This window comes from Poeciliopsis prolifica, unplaced genomic scaffold (genome assembly GCF_027474105.1).
Source record: "Poeciliopsis prolifica strain line A6 unplaced genomic scaffold, Auburn_PproV2 SCAFFOLD008, whole genome shotgun sequence".
NCBI classification, from domain to species: domain Eukaryota; kingdom Metazoa; phylum Chordata; class Actinopteri; order Cyprinodontiformes; family Poeciliidae; genus Poeciliopsis; species Poeciliopsis prolifica.
Window position 1 is genome coordinate 16687015 of NW_026562383.1, and position 23040 is coordinate 16710054.

At 37.5% G+C, this 23040-nt stretch overlaps 1 protein-coding gene across 2 annotated transcripts; it reads right to left on the minus strand.

The window, feature by feature from the left end:
* Window positions 1-1410: 1410 nt before the first annotated feature.
* On the minus strand, window positions 1411-22509 carry emilin2a (elastin microfibril interfacer 2a). Of its 2 annotated transcripts, XM_055033443.1 has the most exons (9): window positions 22217-22507; window positions 21620-21745; window positions 18504-18691; window positions 16430-18367; window positions 6141-6467; window positions 3463-3516; window positions 3029-3088; window positions 2734-2877; window positions 1411-2003 (listed from the first exon to the last, which is right to left on the minus strand). In XM_055033443.1, the coding sequence occupies exons 1-9, from the start codon at window positions 22387-22389 to the stop codon at window positions 1690-1692; spliced, it is 3324 nt and encodes a 1107-aa protein (XP_054889418.1). In that variant the 5' UTR covers window positions 22390-22507; the 3' UTR covers window positions 1411-1689. The 2 variants fall into 2 exon arrangements, with proteins under 2 accessions (XP_054889418.1, XP_054889419.1); XM_055033444.1 differs by lacking the exon at window positions 3029-3088 and having other exon boundaries at window positions 22217-22509.
* Window positions 22510-23040: the final 531 nt, after the last annotated feature.

Consider the following 23040-nt stretch of genomic DNA (forward strand, 5'->3'; position numbering starts at 1 on the left):
TCTTTTGTCCATTTTCAATAAAAGCCACATTTGTGGAATGCACTGCTAATGGCTGCCTTGTCAGCACATCCTCCCTCCTCAGCTGTGGATTGGTGCAGCTCCTCAGTTGTTTTCACAGGCCTCTTTGCTGCTTCTTGGATCGTTTACTTTGCCTGATCCTTGAAATTAAAAAACTGACAACTGATTCCGCAAATTTTAAGTAGGAAGAAAATTATAGAAAATCACGCTTACCAATTTTCAGATCTGTAATTCCGTAAAAATTTAAATCTATGTACGATTTTCCTTCCACTTTACAAATATGTACAATTTTGTTTCAATTTGTCATTTTAAATTGCAATGTTATACAATTAACCCATTTGTTGTCTTGCGGGTCAAAAGAGACCCACTAGCATGTTTAGCTGTAGAGAAAAAATCTTTTTCCAACTTGAAGTTTTATGACTTTTCTTAATTTGATCCCGTCTTTAGAAAAAGTGATGCTTTGCTTTTGTTTACATTTCCATGTGGGCTGTACACCACTAGGGTACAAGGATTGTCTTATGGGTCATTTTTGACTTGCGCATTGTAAAAGCATTTAAACACCAGAAAAGGAGTTCAAAGGCCATACACAAACGCTCACTAATACATACACACACGTGCACATATGCACACATATCAAATAAACTGGATTGATGAACAAATTGAACTTGAACCTGCACTCTCAATCTGCTGCTAACCCCTCACATCAAGCTCCCAAAAACAACAAAAAACAATCTCAGATATAATAAAAACAAATTAGTTATAGAGGACATGAAGGTATACTGAATCTGAGTACCACTAGTTGTTCCTTGCTGAAGTCATGAGTCGACTTTTCACTGCCCAACATGTCCTATGTTCTATGTTTGCACATATTGTCCTACATTGTCCTTCAGCAGAAGTTGAACATCTTATGTTAAACAAATTTTACGTTCTGAAGATGTTCAATGTAGGAGCATCTTTATATATTGAAGAACATCTTCATGCTAAAAAGATTTTCTTGAATATCTTGTGTTGAACATTTTGTGTTCAAAGTAAGGAACGATAGGATGTTTTCCATCTTATGTTCAAGATGTTCAACATAAGAGCATTTTATTCATTTTATATTCAACACCTGATGTTGAGCAGATGTTCATCTTGTGTTGAACATTTCATGTAATTATGAGAAATAACATAAGAGCCGATGTTAAATTGTAACATTTTGTTACGAGAGGTATTTTTATAATTCACTTGCTAAAAAATATTAAGGAATGAACCACTGACTAAAAAGTTCCAAATTATGAAAGTTATATTTCTGCTCTTCTTTTTTATGCTATCCTGGATAATTGCCCTTATCAAAGAGCCTCAAATATTGTCAACTGGCAATATTTTTGAGAAATTTTTGTTCTTGCAGAAAAGTCAAGTTTTTATGCATTTTATTGGTAATCAACAAGTCACAATAGATACAAAAGTTCATCGTAACAATATATTAGATACAAACCCTGCCTCTTGAGCTCAGGTGTCTTTCTATCAGTGGCTTGCAATGTAACGGCTTCATAAATGAACATATTACTGGGAGTGTTCACACAACAACACAGTATATTAATCTGTAGCTTCCCAGCAAGTCAGTGTAAAATAAGGTTCCATCATTCTGTCCAGTCCGGGCGTCTGATAACGAGCGTCTCAGCTGCGTTCTGGTTAACGTTTGGCCGCCGGCGAGTACAAGTAGATGGCACTGTAGGTGGAGAGAACCTCCCCAGAGTTAGTCGAGGCCAGTTGGCCTCCGGTCCTCACCAGACTGACACGGTCTCCTTTCCTCAGTGGTAGAATCAGACTGAAGGACACGGTTCCGCCGCAGGCGCAGTTAGCACTGTTCGAGGCCCTGGTTGAGCTCCTGAGTCTGTGCACGCTGCGGTTTGAAACAGAGAGCACGGCATCTATCCGGTCACCCTGCTTTGCAGTCAGCAACCCTGAAATTGAGTATCGGCCCTCGTGTGGAACAGTAAAAACTCCTGTAGACAAGAAAAAAGATCTCATATTAGAGTGATGCTGTTAAACTCACTGAATAATCATCAATATGCTGTTATGTGTTGTGGATGGAGCCTGAATAAATACCAGCACATCTCAACACTTTATACATTTGCTGTAAAAAAACACAAGCTAACCGTCTGTCTTATTGTTTGATACTAAAACAGGATAAATTGTTCTTGTTTTGGGTTATCTGGGATTAGAATAGAATATATAAATGGTTTGTCTCTCATTGTGGAGTCATGAGGTCTGCAGAATTTTACATGTTGCTCTGGGATTTCTTTTGACCCGTTGGATGAGTCATAAATTTGTTCTTGAAGTAACTTGGGAAGGGCAGACATTTCTGAGAAGGTTCACCTCAGTTTGGGGATAATGGCTCTCACTGTGCTTGTCTGGAGTTCCAAAATGTTAGCAAAAACTTTGCAACCTTGTCGTAACCAGTAGACGCCAATGAATTATGTCCTCTGTTCCTGAATTTCTTTTGGCCTGAGCATTGTCTTTTGCTTTTTAAGATGTCTTTTGTGCTGATACTGTTAAATAAAAAAATATTTGAAGTTGCAACATGAGTTAGAAAACATTCAAGGGGCATCAAGACTTTTCCAAGACATTCAAGATGTGGTGATAGTTTTTCTTTCTGACATTTTTACAAGAATTTAATGTTTGATTCATGAACAACCAAAAATTTCCGTGGTGAAAGTGAACATGGGTTTGTACCTGTTTGGGGGTTGTAGTGTCCTCCATCGTTGACTAGCACCTTGTTAAAGCGAATGATGGCAACATTTCCAAAGAAGGTTGGGCTCTGTGTGAGACCGGCAGAGAAGGAGAACTGGTCTGCAGAGATGCTGCTGTTCACTGAGTCTAGATCAGGAAGAGTGACACAGGCTTACATATTGCTGCATAAACCTGATCATAAACTTATAACGAGTCCCAATATCTGGGATCGATTTTAAACTCTGAAAACAAATGCAACATTTTTTTTAAATAGAAAGGTATTTTGAGGAAAGATTACCTGGCGATTCGGATATATGTGGATTTAACAGGCTCAAAGGCGCTTTTGCTGTTACTGCAGCTACAAAGCAAAACATTGTGGTCAAAATATTCTTACATGCTAAAAACTTGAAAACGGGAATCTTTATTTTGATTAATATTTTATTTATATTTCTTCTCTCTTCAACATCAATGTGAAGCTGAGCAAGCTGAGAATGATCTGCAATAATAATTTAAATAAAATCAGTTATCAGAGCCAGCTTGTACCGGGCGCCTGCAGACAACTTAAAATCCTTCACAATCTGCCCACAACTTCTTGAGAAAAACACATCCAGTTCCCACTCCCTCGCACTTCCAGGCTACAAATTATTCACAGCTTTGTTCCAGCTTTTTTTTTTTTTTTGCTCTGATGTAAAAGAAAAGCTGCAGATGCATGCACTGTAACAGCTACCGTACCTCCTTGGCTGGTTGGCTTAGGTTTGGGAGGCGTAGACTGCAGAGGAGGATAGCCTGGAAGAGACAGATGACAAACACATTATGTTTTATCATCAACTGAAGACAGAGATGAGTTGGGGTACGTCTGCCAGAAGTAGTTTGGTTTTATGTCTAAATATCATACCAGAGATGGTAGAAAAAGTAAAACAACATTCACAACACTTGCAAAATATCCATACTTGGTTCCTATTTTGTCACTTTACAATTATTGACTTCTTTGCTATTTTATTTGGGTTTTGCATCATAAACCAATTCAAAGTAATTCAAATAAAATAAAAAATGAGTCTCAGTGTAATGCAGAAACTGTGACGACAAACTACCACTGCACATGATCCTGAATGCACTGTCCTCACTATGGAGTTGGGTAGTGGCGACAATATACTTCCATCCGCAGAAAAATGGAAAATTGCAAAAGTTCATATTACAATGGCACTATGCTGAAGATTGACTACTAGACACAGGGCAAACCAGAAAAAAAACAAAACAAAAAAACATTTTAGAATCTGGAAAGTACTTACACAGAACTAAAGTTTCAGCTTCCAGTTGGAAATTGAACCAGAGCAACAGTGAAATGGTAGATACAATCTAACTCTATACAAGAGTTAGATTGACAAACAACAATCTTTAAACTTTACGTTCAGAGACGATGTACATTCAGTCTGACTGAACTTGAGCTATATGCAAAGATAAATGACTAAAACTGCATACCGCAAACAATTTGCAGCTGTAATTCCAGCAGAATTCCAGCAGTGCTTCAATGTCCGGATATACAAATGCATGCTGCACATTTCAGTTTTATTTGAAGAAAATGTTGAAACTCAGTCCTTTCTTCCTTTCACACATGTCAGTTCCCAATAAAAACCAGTAAAATGTATGGCTGTATGTAACAAAATGTGAAAACGTTAAAGAGGTATGGAAACATGTCAAATATTCTAATCTCTACATTTGGATTCTCAGTCTGTTGAAACTCAATTTTTAGCCGTTTCCCATGTTTTCTAACTTGTGGGATGAAGTTAGGAAATTAATTGAAATTAAAACATATATGTAATGTCTAAAAATAAAATTCTTAAGTTTGCAGAGTTTCTAATCGTGGTGAGTTTTATCTACAAAATTAATAAGGATATTTTATTATTTTAACTATAATGAAGATTAACTCTGTGGAATCTAGAAGAACAGTCCCTACCCCCAAATAAACATAAAACTACAAGAAAAACACAAGAAATGTCATTTTGGAAAGTAAGTTTTGTCAACTGAGTTAAGATTTCGAAGCTCACTGGCAGCACATGACTTGATCTCCCTCACGATAAGGTACGATTACAACTGCCAAGCAAGATAAAGGTGAGAACAAAGCCTTTGTCTTGTTTTTTTCTTTTTTCTTTTGTTATTAAAACTTCGTCCATGAAATGCATTTAATTAACTCCAGAACTAAGTCTGTTTCCTTTTGTTGTCTGCTACTTTATTGGATTTGGCCTGCACTGACATGCCCTGGGCAAGCTGTAAGAAAAATTAATGGGGATGACAGAAGATCTAATGCAAATTTATACAGTCAAAGCCTTGTTATGTGTAATGCATGTCAGGCTCAGAAGAAATAAACAGATCCAATGTAACTGCACTGTGGGTGGAGTAGAAGATTAAATTCACATTTAAAACAGAGGCTTTTACTTATTCTTTGGTAGGTTTTTAATCATGTACACTTATGCTAGATTTAGATTTTTTTTTTCCTATGCACCTTTTTTCTACTTAAAGCTTAAAAAACTACAATCTAAGAAAACTTGCCTGTTCTTTTACGTACCTTATTTACCCTATGTGTAATACAAGCATTCATATTACCAGATCTACTAATAAAGAAGATCAAACAGAACATTCAAGTTTAGTCGCCACTCTTTATGAAGTCAAACAAAAAGTAACAATACTTGACAAATAGTGAAATGGTGTGATGATGCTTTATTTAGAAGAATGTAATATGTTTATGCCAATATTTTGATTTTTACTGACGTGTGAAAATACAGCTTACTGGTGGTACTTCATGTGTTTAAAACAATCCAGAAAGTAAAACAGATTGTCCACTAATCAGTGACTCCAGAAGTGTACATTTAGCATCTTATTTAATTCGGGTGAGTTTGGTGGTTGGTAAGGCGTATGAGGTTAGTTGCAACTTTGTGATTACAAATTGATGATTCTGACCTAAAAAGAAAAATTTTAACTTCTAATTATTGCAGGATTATGAAGTGATTGGTTGCAAAATGTTGTGAAGAAAACTCTCAGGCATAATTTTTGGAGAGCTCAAACCTGATGTTTTGATTTGCAAGCTGCTAAATGCACAGACACATGACCAAGATGTGTCTGTTGTCAAAGAGGTGTGCATGCTGCCACATGTGACTTAATGCAGACCCTCTGTCTGCACAAACACAGATTCATTCACCTCAGTGTGCTGATTGCTTAATGTGACTCAAAACATTTGGGTTGTGCAAAATATATTCCTAACAATTCACCTGATATTTATTGACTGAATTGTGGCACTGATAGATTGTGTTCAAACCATCTACGCTTTAGCCTGAGATGGTCAGGTAATCATAAAAAAAAAATAAACAAAATAGTATTGTCACAATAAGCCTAACTTTAACCCCAGCACAGCTCACCTGGCGCTCCAGCAAACCCTTGGACAGGTTTGCTCAATGAGTCCTCGGCTCCTCTGCGCACATTGAGTCGCCGGATGTATCCCGGAGGTCCGGCCTCTCCCGTTTCCACTACAGGCCTTACAGGAACCAGAGGCAAGCGGGGATGCTGGGGATTCAATGGCTGGTTTGGTTTACTGACCCTGATTGCGTGTTTGTTGCCCTGTGCAGGCTGGTTGGACCCCGAGGACGGTGGAGGAATCACAACGGGGATGTGGATTTGTTTGATTCGGGCTCTGCCCTGAGATGGATCAGGCAAAGAGGAGGGGCGATCTGGTCTCAGAGTCATTCCTTGGGGAACAAAAGAGCAGAAAATGTAAAGTTCACTTGCACACAGAACAGAAAGCATTTCCCTACAAACTAGTTCAAAGGCAGAGGTACAAATTAAGAATCCTTTAGAATCTCCCTGAATATGTCTCCTGTCCTGTGAATCTTCAAATAAAAATACTGAGTTTTACCTATCACTGCACCCCTCAGTCAGATTACCCTTCATGAAAGCAGGCACTAAAAAATGTTCTAAGCAAGGAGATTCATGTGAAGGAGACAACATCACTGCCTCCTAGATCTCCTGAAGGAGTAGAAGGACATCACAAAAGTGTCTGAAGTGAAAGCAAGCAGTGAGGGTCCTGAGGACAAAAGTTCTCAATATCTCTTTACTGATTGATTCAGCTGTTTCTAACAGCTAGAGGTCAGAGATACTTTCTCTCTCAATGCAGTTACAATAAATTATTCTGTTTGGTGCTTTTGCAGAGAACAAAGGAGTGATGTTGATTATATTGAGAATAGATAAAGTAATGGCATTCAGTGAGCTAAAAATATTGAAATATCACACATCGGCCAAACTCCGCTGCTTTTTTTTACATGGAATATAACAATTGGAGAAAATATGATTGCGTAGCTGGAGTCACAAAGGCCACTTTCTGCATCAAACCACATGATTCTGGTAATCAGCAGTCTGCTGACACACAGACACCATCTGATAGTCAGCTTATGCAAGCACCTCATTCGTGTTGATAACAAGACAAAGAAAAACTAGCAAATCTTATGGCTAAAAGAGCATGTACTTCAGTACTTCTGTCAAATGTCTGCTTAAACTTTTAGACCATCAACGATTTTTTCAGCATCAGACAGTGATAACCTCACAAAACACAAACACACACACAAAAAACCCAAGCACTTTAAAGGATAAATTAATTTACTAGGAAAGACGATCTCCAACTAATGTAGCCTGAAATGAAAATGTAATTTGCCTATAATAACTACTTGTGTCACCCTTGCCAGTAGCAGCTGCCATGAGGAAGTTGCCATTAGTGGGAATGAGCCTTTTACATCTCTCCAGATAAACGTTGGCCCAAGCTTCTTTGAAAAATAATTAAAAAAAAATCTTGACATGCACCACAAAAGTTGATTAAACTTAAGTTTAAATCCGCAAAAAGTATAATGTGACCTCTTTAAGGCTGCCAGTAACAGAAAGAAATCCCTAAAGAATTAGGTGTTCTTCTTTGTACCCTCCTGTCAAATTATTCGTGCAAATTGTCTCAATCTGTGCTTTCCAGCAGGTCAGCGTGCCCCACCGCTCTGGTTCAAGCAACATTTTAAGAAGCTCAAGATGTTCACAGCTAACACCAACTCCTAAAACCTGCTGCATCCAAAGTATCTGCTTGCACATTTATTTACACCCATGATAAACATATATAAACAGCAATAAAATAAGTTAATCTTTCATTGCAGTAGCATACTGTCACCTTGCAATGATTTTAGACAAATGCAAATACTTACTCCATGTAATGAATGAGAAAAAATATACAAATTATACAATTATTATATTTTATAAAATGACTTATATTACAATCCTTGGCACTGTTACCAAAGCGATATGGTAAACATTTTGTTAATCAAAATGTTGAGAAAAATTTAACTACTACTTGTTGATTAGTAATGTTACCTCAGGCTGTATAATTTAACAGACATTAAATCAATGATTTGAACAAATATTTATATAGGATTTGTTAAAAAAAAAAAAAAAAAAAAATAATATATATATTTAAATATATATATATATATATTATATTATATTATATATTATATATATATTATAAATATAATAGATAATAGATAGATCAACACATATATATATATATATATATATATATATATATATATATATATATATATATATATATATATATATATATATATATATATATATATATATATATATATATATATATATAATGACAAAAGTTATGGAGCCACACACTGTGGAAAGCTGTTTTATAACAGTTAGTGGGATTTATGAGTGACAACAGTCAACAACAGCTGCCTTTAGAGACTGTGACGTTCTTAATGAATGCCTTATACCGGAAATAAAAACATGTTTTTGCATAATCATCGTTAAAGATGAAAGCTTTTTCACCACTTGGTCTGGGGGAAGAATTTTAAATTTAGAAACAGTCTCCACCATTCACGCTCTAAATCAATGAAACCTTGCAATGATACACTGTATTTGCCGAACACAGAGGGCCTTCTCCAAATAGTTCCCAGGTGGTTCTGTGTAACCTACCATCTGGCTTGAGATTAGTCTTAAATCAGTTTTGAATTTCACAGAGTGTGTTTTTGCTTTGTCTGGAACGTGTTCTGTGCAAACAGATCCAAATGTGCTGTTTGCGGCTTTAGAAACTTCTCCTGCTCAGTTTTACTGTAGTTGATCATTCACTGCAGTCAAGCTCAAATAAATTTAGTAAAAAAGCAGACAAAATAGCTATTTTTTTATATTTGCAACCACAAAATTGTGTGTTTAATATAATTTTTTTTAGATAGAACAACACAAAGCAGTGTATGATTGTGAACGGGAAGTAAATTTATGTGGTCTTCAAATTTGAATAGCTTTTAGAATTAAAATTTTAAAAAGTGTGCTCTGCATTCATGTTTAGCACACTTTTCTTTGATGTTCCAAAAGAAAGTTTACTAGGAATAATTTTTCTTCAGAAGTTCGTGGGAGCTTAAAATGTTAGAATATTAATGAGGAAAGAACATCATGAGGACCAGGGAAAAAATTTGCATTCAACATTAAAAATTATGAAGACAAAGCCATCCAGCTAAATTGACTTTTTGGCCACAAGATCATTAATCAAAGATGCAGCCAGTGGTCGCTTTGGAGGAACTGCTTAAAGCTCATGAGAGCTGTCAGTTATGCACTTGTAGCTTCAACTGCAGTAAAATGTGATACTAAATGCTGAGTCAAGGGGGCTGGATTCACATGTACATCAGACTTTTCACTTAAGTTGTTATAGATTTAAATTGAGGCTATAGATAATGAAATCTTTTTCATAGTATTTTAGATATTTGTCATTTCTGACCCTTATGGGTAAAGGACCATCTCACTAAATAAATATTTGTATCAAATTCTGCAGATTTTTTCCTTCCGTTCTCAGACATGTTCAAATAAATCAAACAGTAACAGGTAATTTTGTTGTAAATTCAGCCAGAAATCAATCGTAGAGTATCTAAATCTATGTTATATTGCAGCCTGCCAGGTTTCTCTTTTATTACCAAATGAAAAATCATCAACCACCAATAAATTCTCCCCTCTTCCCTCAAATGTTTCCACAAACTACTCAGAAGCCACATGTATAATCAGAAATAAATTAAGCTCAGCAATCATGTTGCTCTGAGATAATCAGAAACCTCTTCCTCATTTCCTACCCGTGCCTCCTTCAGAATACCGACTGCCAGAGTGCATATTTCCCATGAGCTCTCGGTCTGTTTTTTTTCTCGCTGAGGGGGCAACCGCAGAGTTAGAAAAAAAAAGAGAGAAAAAAACTCACAGAGAGAGAGGCTCAACAGTCTCAAATACATAGAAAAGCATCCAGAGAACCAGATGTTAACATTCAGGGGCGAAACAGGGCAGGGGGGAGATGGATGGTTTCATCACTTGCGCCTCCTCAGAATTAGGTGGCAGCTTGTGAGCGTGCAGCAGTGTGTAAAAGCAACAAGGACTATATTGCATTAGATAGACTGATCACGCAATGGAAAACAGTCTCAAGGGTCTGGCCATAGAGCAGGGCGTGGTGCTTACAGAAATACAATGAGGCATCACTCTCAGTCCGGAATGCGTGTTTCTATTTCTTATTCTAATTTCTCGCTGTGCACATGGACGTAATTTCATCCTCCACCCCTTGTTTTCCAGCAATGTCACTAATGACGACAAGCTTTAATTGTGTACTGTCTCCTATGGTGTGTGCGTTTCTCCTCTGAAGACTTCCAGATGGGCTCCTGGGTCAGAAATGGAAACACCTCACCTCACAGCTTCAGATGCCTCACCAGGGAAACACTTGCTGTCAAAGAGCTCCTCAAAATTCTGGTAGTGCCTAAATATATACAGGACAGGCGTGTATATGTGCGTGTGTGTGTCACAGGGGGTTGTCAAATACAATTTTCCATTCTTTCCCAACAGACACCCTTTGACTTCAAAGAGCCTTTTATGTCTTGCACTTCTTGTACTTCCTCATCACAGCAGACACATAATCTTATGGCCTGTTTGTCCAATAAAACGAAAGAGTGATCAATTGCTAAGCATTGATCCATGAATCAAAGCCTTTATTTTATCTCTGCTTTTCTTTTAGGGGTTACTGATGGCCTCCTATGTCAATATACTCTTACAGCACAAAGTGGAGGGAGAAGAGAAAGAGAAGTCCTCTAGCAATGCTGGAAGGACAAATTGAAAAGAAAAAGAGTTCAGACAGGGACTGTAGTGAGACAGTGAAGGGAGACCCAAAGAAAGAGATAAGTGCTTTTAAAAAAAAAGCTGATTGAGGACCAACCAAGTACAAAAAGGTTGATTCGTCACTTTGTGAAACTAGAGAAACTGACTAAAATGCATAAAACATACTTTAACAGATTGCACAGTGAAATGTCTTGGATTATTTAACAAGCCCTTCAATGTTTAAGTATTTACTGTGCCTTGCAAAAATATGATTCTACCAAAAAACCTTTTATTTTGTGTGATACATCAGCATCAAGAAGCTATTTGTTCAATGGATGGAAAACGATTTTAACCATTTACTCTAACATCTCTAAACAAAATGCAGTGCATATGTGTTTTGATATAATGTTCACAAATGCACTTGATTTAATATAAATGAGATTGTGTTATTTTACAAAGAATGACTAAAGATTCTCTATTTGTACAATAATGAGAAAAACAACATCAGCTGTAATTGGAACAAAAAGAGGTCACATTATTGGGTGAAACAGATGATCACACTATGATTTTTTTTGATTTCTTAAAAATAAATTATTTGTAATTTTTATTTCAGTTCACAATTAAAAAATAGACTACTGTGAGTAAGCCTATCACATAAAATCCCAAGTGCCAATCTTCCAATTTCCCAAAATCTCAATTTTCTTAATTTTAGTGGTTCTAAAGTAACAATATGCTGTTATCATTTAAAGGATATGGACACTTTTGCAAAGCACTGTAAATACAGAAAGAGCCCCTTTTGGTAAACCTCAAGGAAGAGGAAAACACTAAAAGACTAAAGTTGTCAGGGCAGAATTAAACAGCTGCAGCTGCAGCAGTGCCAACATTTTGCAACCTAAGTCACAGAATTCCATCCAGCAGTCACACTGTGACGGAACAAGGCTATTCTCGTTAATCTTTTAGTTATGCATTACAACGCTACAACTGTTCTAGCCTCCGCGAGGTCTTCATATGACCGCGTGGAGAATATGAGCTCAAGTACTGAGAGGAAACCAACACCACACCCTGAGAGCTGGGAGATTTTGCGGATATTTTATCTCTGTTCAAACTTTGTCCTTTCCAAGCTTGAGGAAACCACTAAGGTTTGAACCACACATTGCATTGCACTGTTTTTCGAACAAGAAACAGATAATTATACTCAAAAGACTTGTGTAGGTTTTATTTTCTTGTTAGGAAAAGAAGGTATGTTAAGAAATAGTGCCAGAAATTTGGTATCAATAGCTAATATGTTATGGCCTGATACTCCAGAATTGCCCAAGGCATGGTAAACAAGTTCAGGAGGTGAAAATATTTTTCACTTTTTCAAAGTTCAGGATGCTGCCCAAAGAACAATACCAGTATAAATGCAGCCAGTTATTGCAACTGTTGACCAAATGTAAGATGCTGATTTTAGATGTTTTGAACAGCACTGTCTTACTAACTAAAGAAGAAATATAGATTGATCACCTGTTAAAGTTTATTTATTGTGCATTATATAATATATGTTGTTCTACTTTTTAAAAAATGAGACTGGAAATAAATTAAGTCAATATTAGTTGGCAAATTAGTTGACTATGTGCGCTGGTAGAAAGCTTAGAGTTATATGCTTTACATCTTGAAAGCTGTGTTTCCAAATGACTTTGGTGTGTGTTGAATATGCACATGCAGGTGTTAGTGGTAGAGATAAGTCACTTAGTTTGTTTTGTGGTATTAAGTGAATTCATGTCATGAGGATTAAAGGGTAAAAATCTTTATACTGGACTATGCCACAATCAGAGATATTACAAGACTCCATTTATGGGTTGTTAAAACAGCACTGTTGATGCTATGGAAAGGATCGCTGGGTGTAACACCAGGGCGGGTCTCCTGCAGTCCAGATGCAGGCAGAGTGGGTTGTTTGCTAATAAATAATAGAGGCTTTTTTTTTTTTTTTTTTTACATTTTTGTAACTGTGACTGGTTCTCTCCTTTACAAAAATCAGAGTGTGAATAAGAGACCAAAAAAACAAAACACACCCTCTTCCTGGCATAAACTTTCCACTATATTTTTGTTGTGTCACTTCGTGGGAGCCAAGAAATCACCATAAACTTGAAAGGATGAAACCCAAAAGGTTGGAAAATATCTGCTACAGATGGAAGTAACACAATGAGGATTTACTGGTATTGGGACAAGGATAACTCACCACATTCAAATTGGGAATATATAAATAACACCAGCTGAAGTAACAGAAAACAGACCTGCCAAAGTAGAAAGTGTCATCATTTTGTCACTATCAATGAGAACATAATTTGTGACAAAGTTCTGACATCAACATAAAATCAGTTGCTTTTTGATGTCTGTTTGAGATGCAGGACACAGTTTATATCATTTTTAAGAAGCTTTGAAAATGTAGGTATCATCTGACACCTACTGTTCCTTTTTTGGATATAGTCACCTGTTACTATGTTTGTTAAAATATATATTTTATATGGTGAGCTGACTCGTTTACTTTTTATTTTAATGGCAGTGCTTTGACATGTAACCAGTCATGCTGCATATATAATACAAAATAAATGCTTCTACAGTTTGGCTTTTATGTCATAAATAGAAAAAGAAATTTGTGGTCAGCTTCTTTACACTGAAATAATTCAAAAATAGTGAAAGGGTTTAAGATTGGGTAAAAATATCTTATCTGTGTCATTTCAGCATATTACACACAGTTGTGTGCTGAAATGTTTCTTGGCCATAACCAGTTACCAGGCAACAAGTTGACAGAAAGTTGCTGTTAATTTATCTTAGAGCTCCAGAGGTCAGAGGTTTGCTACATTTAGACAGAGCAGAGCCTCTGTTTGCCAATCATTTGGCTAATTTAAGATGGTCTACTACTGCGGTGTAAGAGCTTATGTTGTGTCAAATGCAAACATTCAACTATACGCATAATTTTAGCCAGTCACACTGAGCACAAGAAGGGAAAAAATCTCCAAATTATTTTAATGTGTGATGTGATCCTTAGTCTCTAAGGCAGTCTGTTCAATGATGTTCTCTAAGAAACCTATAAAAGCCCTTCACTAATAAGGCAATTGGATTTATTTGAGAATATCATAGGAAAGGAATCTGAATACAAATGCCCACCACACTTATTAGACTTTTACTTTTTCCATTTTAGAAAAAAAAGATGTACCATTTTACTTTCATCTTAATACTATGAACTACTAAAATATTTTTGGGGGGTTATTCATTAAAGAGAAACTGAGAAAAAGGTTCTAGCTGTGTGAATGTGTTTGCCAATGTTACTTAAGAATATGACCTAGAAGTAGCTGATCTTATTTGACCTCTCACAGCTAATCAGATGAAGTGTGGAGTTTGGATCAAATATCTCAGAAAGCTGCAGAGGTTATGAAATCAAATCAGTTTTAAAAGCCATCTGTAGCTGGCAAAAAAACTAGAAAGGAATACAAACCTCATATAAACCTTTACACTGCAAACACTCATCCATCTGCCACACTTCTTTTCCTCTGCTCACCATCAAGTTATTGTTTCAACCGACGGTGTAATAAAGGGAGGCACCGATGATAGGGGCCCCAGTTGTGACATCACATCTCAGGGTAGTTCAAGCATCTGGTCCTGGGCGTGGAGCCCTGCTTCTCCTCATTCTCTTAAGACTGACTTCAGCATTGAGTGAGTCAGGGCTCTTAATGAGGACCAGATTCCACGCATCAGACTGAGATCACCCTACGAGAATCTCTGGAGGTTGGTATGTGGGAATGTGTTAGGAGAAAAAGAGCAGGAAGGGAGGTTTAATGTGTGTTTGTATATAGTGGAAGAATCGGAACTGAGGTTAAGGTCCAAAGTACTGTGGTATGAGTAGAAAAAAAAAAGCTTCATCATGGTGAAAAAAAAGAAACCCTGCCAGTGAAAAGATAGAGAGGATAGAGCAGTCTGTTTGTGCACTTAAACTGTAGCAGGAGGGGAAAAATCAATAGTAGTGAAAACTACATTCTACTATTCATCTACCTCTTTTCCTATAATAAAACAAATGAATTCAACCCAACATAAGTCGCAGGAAGTCTGGCCTCTCCTTTATGCTTTCAGGACATATTGAATGACACAGTCAAGGCGAACACAGGAGGCCCAATGAACTCACGCCCTCCCACTATGGGAAATACCCTGCAGCCATTCACGAGATCTGATCATTTCCTTCTCCAGTGCTGCATTTAAACCAAGCAAAGCAGAATGCATTACATGGAGGATTATCTTGAGGAAAGATTTGTGCTTACACAGATGTTAATCACACTTAATAAATCTAAATGCTGGGAGTAAAAGAGGAAGCTGAAAAAGGCTGCTATTCTAGATAAAACTGTTAATTTTATTCGATTCATTTCTGGCTTGACTGCACTAATGGGGTTGTTTACTGTGCACTTGACTGTTAATGTTTCTTCTAGAGACAAAAATGGGCCATAATCTCAAGCCAATTACTGTCATCATATCATATCATATCAACTGGCTAATGAGGCACAACATAATATTTCTTTCTGCCAAAAGTAGATAAATACATAGGTTTTCATCATTTTAACTATTTTAGTAAGGCCATTTCACACAAATATAACTGTCATTTAGTTCCTAAATTATTATATTGTTAAAGCTGTGGTATGCATTTTGCATAAAATGTCCCTCTTTATATCCAGGAGGCATCTTGTTGTCTATTCATAGCTTGCATAGCTCTATTGTGACAACAAGTTAAATCTTCTTTCTTGCTGTGAGTACAATAACAATAATGAAAATCTGTCTCCCGAATTAACAATGTGCTTTTCAAAAAAACTTATCTGAAAAAAACAACAACTTTTGTTTATTTAAGAGTTCAAAGTTTGAATTCATTGTGGAATTTCTCAAAACTACAAAGAGTCCAAATTATATAGAGTCAAATATTTACACATATCTCCACTAATACTTGGATAAATGTTGCTTGGGAAGTTACAGAGAAACCACCCGGCCTGGTTTTGACTACATATTTGTCCACTGTTCTTATCAGAACTGGCAGAGCTTATTTAAAGTAGTTGGTATGTTTTGCAGGGACAAACCTTTAAAGCAGAGTTTTTCAACCATGGTCCTCAAGGCACACTGATCTGTGTGTTTTAGATGTTTCGCTGCTTCCACACACCCCATTCAGATGACTGCAACTCAGCGAAAGCCTGTTAATCAGCCATCAATTGAAACCACGTGTGTTGAAGCAGGGAAGTGCCCAAAACATGCATGGCAGTGTGCCTTGGGAACCAAGATTAAAAAACATTGCTTTAAAGCATTGCTCATAAACGTCCAACAAGGTTAAGGTCAGAGCCACTACATTTACATTTAACAGTGTTTCAAAATATATACCAATCAATCAACCAACTATACATAATTGACATAGTATCAATAAATCATACCACCTTACTAAACTTTCACAAAGTTTTGATTGGCACTAAAATTTATATATTGAACTTTTTTGTCTGAATTCCTAAATAGTACCAGTGATGCTATCAAAAAGACTTCTTACCTGGCTCTTTAGCAGCAACATCCTTCAAAACATGCTTAGTTATCATGGACATCTGTGCCTGGAGTTTCCGCAAGGAATTCGACAGCGAGGTGATTTCTGCTCCGTGATTTCCACAAGTTACGTTCATCCTTTGGACACAATTCTGCAGGCCTCCAACATGTTGCTCCAGTCCATTTTTCAATTCTCTGATGTTAACAGAAACTCCATCCAACCTTCCACAAATGTTTTCGAGCCGGCTCACACGTCCACCTATGGCTGAGATCCCATCAGTATTTTGCTTACAGTTGTTCAGTTCAGAAGATACCTGTGTGTTAAGAGTATCAAGTCTGTTCTTCAGCTCTTGTATCTGGCGGCTGGTGCCATCAACAGAAGCTATGTTGGGCTGTAATGGCATTCCACGGCCTGTTACTTCTGCATTGCAGCACGTTGAGCTTATATGTTGGATATCCTGCTTGGATTTACTCATGGAGTCAGTTAACCCAGTAACTGCCCCAGCCAAAGCAAGAACATTATCCTGGAGATTTATCAGTCCCTTTTGGAAATCATCTATGGTCTTTACTTGTCTGTCATTTCCAACTGGCTGACTTTTAAAAAGATTCTCCAGTTGTTTCAGCTTCTCTGTGTTAGAATTTACATCTGTGTGAAGAACATCCAAGTCATTTCTGTAACGATTCAGGTCCGTCACAATGTTTTCTACACGACCGGGCATGGATGCAATTCTACCTTGATCAGTTGTAACTTTAGAGCCTGAACATCCAGCAGAGCACAAGTCTTCAACAGCCTTTACTTTCTGATTCAACCCCTTCAGAAGGAGTTTGTTATTGTTGACCTCTGTCTCGAGGGCACTAGTCGAGTCGCCAGACACTCTTGGGAAGGAGTTGTTGCTAATTTCCACCAGGATGTTTGTGAACTGGTCCTCAGCTGTGATCAGGCGCCGATCCAACAATTGCCGGAGTGCTTCCACTTCATCTGCAATTATCCGTGTTAGCTTATCTTCAATGTAGAAACAATGAGTTTCTGCATTTTGTTCAGTAATATTCACACGTGCTTCCAGTTCTTGAATTAGTACACCTAAATCACCAATTTCCTGAAGGGAAGATAAGTGACCTAGTTCGTTGTCAAAACGGACGTTAAGGATTCGATGAGCCTCTGCTATGCGATCAATTTCGCGCCAAATGTCTTTATGGTCGCTGTAGTCCTTCTGTTCAGATGGTTCTGTCTGTCTTGAAGTCTGCACAGGTCCATCTGAGGCAGCCATGTTCAAACGTATTGTTCGGATCTCTTTTCTCAGGTCGGCCTCTTTGCTCTCCAGAAGCTTGCTCAACTTCACACCAACTTGGTCGTGGCCATCTTCACAAGTCTTTTGCACCGCCGAGATCTTGTCATCACAAAGGTTCTGTGACTTGACCATTTGTTCCTCCACATTCTCGTCCAGCTCCTTCTTCAGATTTTCAATTTTTCCATCAACATAGGTTTGTATGCCTTCAAAATCAGCAATGGCTGGAGTCTGAGACTGAGAGGCATCCATTAAGACACGTATCTGCCCCTCATGACTTAATGTGATTCCCCTTAGATCTTCCAAAGCTTCCTCCTTGTTTCGCAGAGCATTGTCAATATCATCCAAGCGAGCTTCAATTTTCTCAAGGGTTTTCTCTCCACCGATCCCTCCCCTAGTTGCCTGATGCCCGTCTATCACCACTGGAGTTTCATCTGCATTGTTGCTAGTTTCTGGAGGACGCATGTTGCTCAGGAGTGTCTCCAGCATCTTTTTTGTGTCGTCCTGAAGGTCTGTGCGGAGGTTGGTGGCTAATCCTGTTAGAGTGGATTGAAGATCCAAGACCGTCTGGGACAGACGCTGAACTTCACGTTCGAGAAAACGCACCTTATCGGTGACGCCATGTTGAGTCTCATAATGTGGAGTCTCCCTCCTCTCAGTCCCTATAATCATCCAACATGTAATAAAAATATCAATCAAAAAGTGCTTATTTGCCTATGTTCTCTATAAAAATATCAACAAATAAACATATTTCTTGAGTTTTCTTTTTCAAGGTGGAACAGAAAATGAATTTCTTACTCTGTGTGTGTCTGGGTGAGTATCCAGGATTTGGTTGGAGGTAAGATGCTCCCTGCACTGTTGGCCGATCTCTGGGTGGCTTTAAATCCTTACAGTTGGGACCTCTGTACTCAGGACAGCATTTCCACTCTAACTGAGTAACTGTTTTGAAGGCAATCTTGTACATGGGTCTAAACCGAGTTTGGTATCTGTAATGCAAAGAAAAATCATAAACATGGTTAGCATTTTGAGATGTCAACATCAAAATGAGACAATCTCCATTTTCTTTAGAAAAAAATTGTTGGGTGGATTTGGTTAGTTGGAGCTTGAAACTGGGATTGAAACCAGACCCAAATTCTAAGTGCAAACCAGAAAAACCAGTGGGTTTTACTAACTGTTTTGGTGCCAACTACCACTGATAATGCAAGCTAGTAATGTATTTCTTTCATTAGAAACATTTCACAAACATGTTTCTTTTGACTGAAAGTAATATCAGTTGTATGAAGCAGTACAGTCACAATCTGAATTTGAATTTAACTGTGAATCAGTTGATAGAGCTAAAGATAAAGAAAATGGCAAAGAAGGATTCAAACCTTTAAGAGTTCAAACTTAGCACAAAAGATAAATAATCAAAATACAAGTGGAGACATGCAAATAGCCAAAGCTCAAAATTAATATTTATTTACATAATTCTGTTGTCTTTTTAACCCTGCTTGTCTCATTTTATGTTAGAAATAAACATTCTAGTTTATGGAAGTTTTTTATAGAATCTGGTGAAACAGGTGAACTTTATCAAAGAGGCAAATAAACAGATTATACCTATAACCTTCACTCCATTTTACATGTGTGGCTATACGCAACTGAGCCCTCGACGTCCAACTTCTCCATTCAGAATCTTGAATTCAGGGGCAATCCTTGACATATTTCCAAATGGAAACTTAGACTTATGAGTACAAATAGAACTCCTTCCCATGTTAAGGATATTTTGCAATTCAAATAATAAAAACTGTTACTGTTATTAATTTTCCTGGAAACATTTATCCCCTATGTGCCCCCTCCATTTTGCATTTGTTGAAAAACTACCTTTTCCAGGCCAAATAAATGTTCCCAAGTAAAATATGGGATGATATCACTTCTCTGCAGGCTGGGGTCATGTCACGAAAGAACATCTGGAAAAATTATGTTTGAAAAAAATTCTTCATCTCCTCCCAACACTTACTTATAAAGAATTTTCTAGGTAGCAGAAAAAAATGAAAACCTGCACAGCAACATCAATTCATAGTTAGTCCCTGATTGTCATTGTGAAGTCAAATCTCTTTTTAGCTGAAGATAAATCATAACTTTCTTGCTGCTTTGCGCAGACACTTCCGGCCCAGTGAAGCATCAGCTTCCAGGAAACATTTCCACATCACAGGGCCTCCCTGCATCTCTTTGTGTAAGTGGACCACAAACCTACACCACAGACTGGATGTGCTTTGAACTGAAAATGATTCACAAAACATAATATCATTAAGTTGTGACACAATAGCTTCCAGAAAATCATCCCAATTATTGCTTGTGTTTACTGGTAGAGATTGCTTTATCTCCAAAACCATGAATAGTGGTATTTATTGATTTGCACATTAAAGTCTATTGTTGATTTAACTTAATTATTGTTCTGAAATTATGAGGTATTTATTGGGAATTAAGATTTGCATTTCAAACCACTAGAATAAACTGGGTGCCTTGTAAATGAAAATGAAAGTGGTCCCTTTATAGTACACAAAAAAGATTATTAAATATATTGAGTCTAACTGAATATAGCAGACTAATCCTCTTTTTCTCACAACAGCCACAATGAGATATTGATTTATATTGTCATGGAAAATCCTTAATTGATAATCAGCCATTGTGAAAAAGACACTGACAAATATTAGACTTAAAAAACGTGCAAAAATTTAAACCCACTGAATTTCACAATATATAAATCCAAGGAATATAACAAGATACTAGACAATGCTTTAAACATTACTTCAAATGATGGGATAGTAGCTGGGCAGTTTTAACTAAATACTGGGTCAATATGTGTGACCCAGTTGATTTGATTGGGAAAGAGAAAACTTGCCAATTTGAACTTTGCAATGTCACTGTGGTAATCATCAGGTCAGACATAACTGTACTTCATCCACAGGATGAAATAGGATATGGTAACAAGGTAAAGTTAAGTTGTGTGTTATTGGTAAAACTAAGTTGTAATGGCTGCAGTCCACATTGAAGAACACATTTCTTATTGCCTTTTCCCTTTATTTTTCAGGGTTTCTCAGTGTCTGGCTCATGGGGCTTTTGCTCCACCATCCTTTATTCTCCAGCGTAAACAGGCACCCATAATCGAGGATAGCTTAAACGTTTTACTCTAGCCTTTAAAAGGGTGGAATTATTTAGCTTTCCAGGAACATGGTGCCATTTCATAGCACAAATACGCAACTATTTTACCTTTATTTGTTAGAAAAATGCTGTACACATCAAATTAGACTTAAAAGAAATTCGACTTTGTAATATTACACCTTGAAATTAGGACTCTGCCTCTTTAAGAACCCCCTACTCTTTCATACATTCCCTCACCAGTAAGTCTTCATAACAATGCTTTTAATTAATGCCATTTTTAACCATCTTATGGAATGTTTCTGGACTGAACATTAGTTTGTTTGATAAGCTCAACAGATGTGCAGTTCCACCTGTCAACAAGTAAATGACATAGTTTAGTTTAAATCTTCCACTTAGAAACCTCAACTTGTGATTTCGTCACTTATCTGTATCTACAAAAGCTAGCTACATCCCCCACATGCCTTCTTGCATTCTTAGTTGGGCTTTTTGGGGAGGGGGATGTCATGCATGCTTGGGTTTATCAACTTTCTTTGTTGTTTTTTGTTTGGTTTTTAGTTAGCAAATGTCAATATTTCTACCTCTAGCTGATTTTCAACGAAGCATTTTGCTTCCAATGTTCCGTATATATATATATATATATATATATATTATATATATATATATTATATATATATATTATATATATATATATATATATATATATATATATATATATATCTGAAATAAACAACATTCATTCTCAACCCCCATGTCTCTTCTCCCTGGACGCTCACGTCACTTGTTGCTGGCAATCGGGCTGGTAGGCCGGGCAGGGGGCCACCACAGGCTCCTGGAAGCTTTCCCCATTCCCCTGCACCACGCAACTCACGTTCCTCTGCACCACATAGGCGCACCAGTTCCTGTGGATGGAGGTATACAGAAGTTAGAGATACTGCTTAAAGAAAGCAACATAATTAGTCCAACATGTGTAAGGTATTTCTACTGAAAGGTCCCTCCCCTTAAGCTATTTATCATGAATGTATTGTTTATATCACTAAACGTTTACGCTCTTGTTGATGAGATACGGGAGTAATCTGCGGCATTCCGGCGTTTATCTCGCTCTTATCGCCTATTTTGAAACTGTGGAGCCACATTTAGGAGCAGCCTGATAAAACTGCAGTGAAAGACAACAGTTTGACCGTAAAAGGCAGGAAATCTTCACAGACCTGGTGTCACTCACAAATGTGAAACTTATCGCATTTTTATTGGCTTGGAGCTACGCAGAAAAATAACACCATTTTCCCTTTAAACCTCCTTCATGTGATATGTCTCAAATAGACTAGGCAGCTTGACACGTTCATCTTAAAAGCGTAGAAAAACACGCCACTCACCTATTTCTGTGTCTGTGGACCGCTCCAGTGTGTGCAGACCCGTCGAATAAGTCATAATGAGACGGGGACCCATAGGTGAAGTGAAAGTTTAGGATCAGGGTAAAAACAGTCCACCGCCAGTCCATTTCTCGGTGCCTATTTTTCTTATTTAACAAACGTGCTAACACATGCATTTTTGCTCAAAAATAAACCAGGCGATACCCTGTCATCATTGTGCGCTCCGCGGCCAAAACCTAAAGTTGCATCGCAGCTGAACTCCAAAAAAGTGAACTTTGGGGAAAGTCCGCAGTCACTGCAACTCCGTGGGAGTGACGTTCAGGGACTACACCCTCCTCCAAAGAAACGCACCCAGATTTCTCTGGCACTTTCAAATGGCTTGGCTTTAATTGCGTTATTCTTTTAAGTGTTTTGAAAGCGTGGGCTGATTATTTTAGGGGACACCATTCGCTGCCACCTCGGAGACAGTTATCAGCCAATAACTCACACCTCACTGATGAATAACATGGTAATGCGCCCAGGAGTTGAAAGAGGTGCGTGCTCTGCTGGTGCTAATGATATTCATAGCCAGGGATAACATTAGTAATTTACATTCTGTTTGCCCCCTTCCTAGTATGTTTTGTAATATGTGTGTTGCAGCTCATTGGTGCCAATTAAAACTTAAAAACACATTTTAGGCAATTTGCAGATTTCCTAACGTGCACTGAGTGGGAAAGTGGATACACAAGGGCTGCAGCTCACAGCACTCAGGGCACCGATACACTGTCAGTGTTTTATCACTGCTCCAAAGTGTGAGCTTCCACAGACACTGTGATGCTGTGAAACTG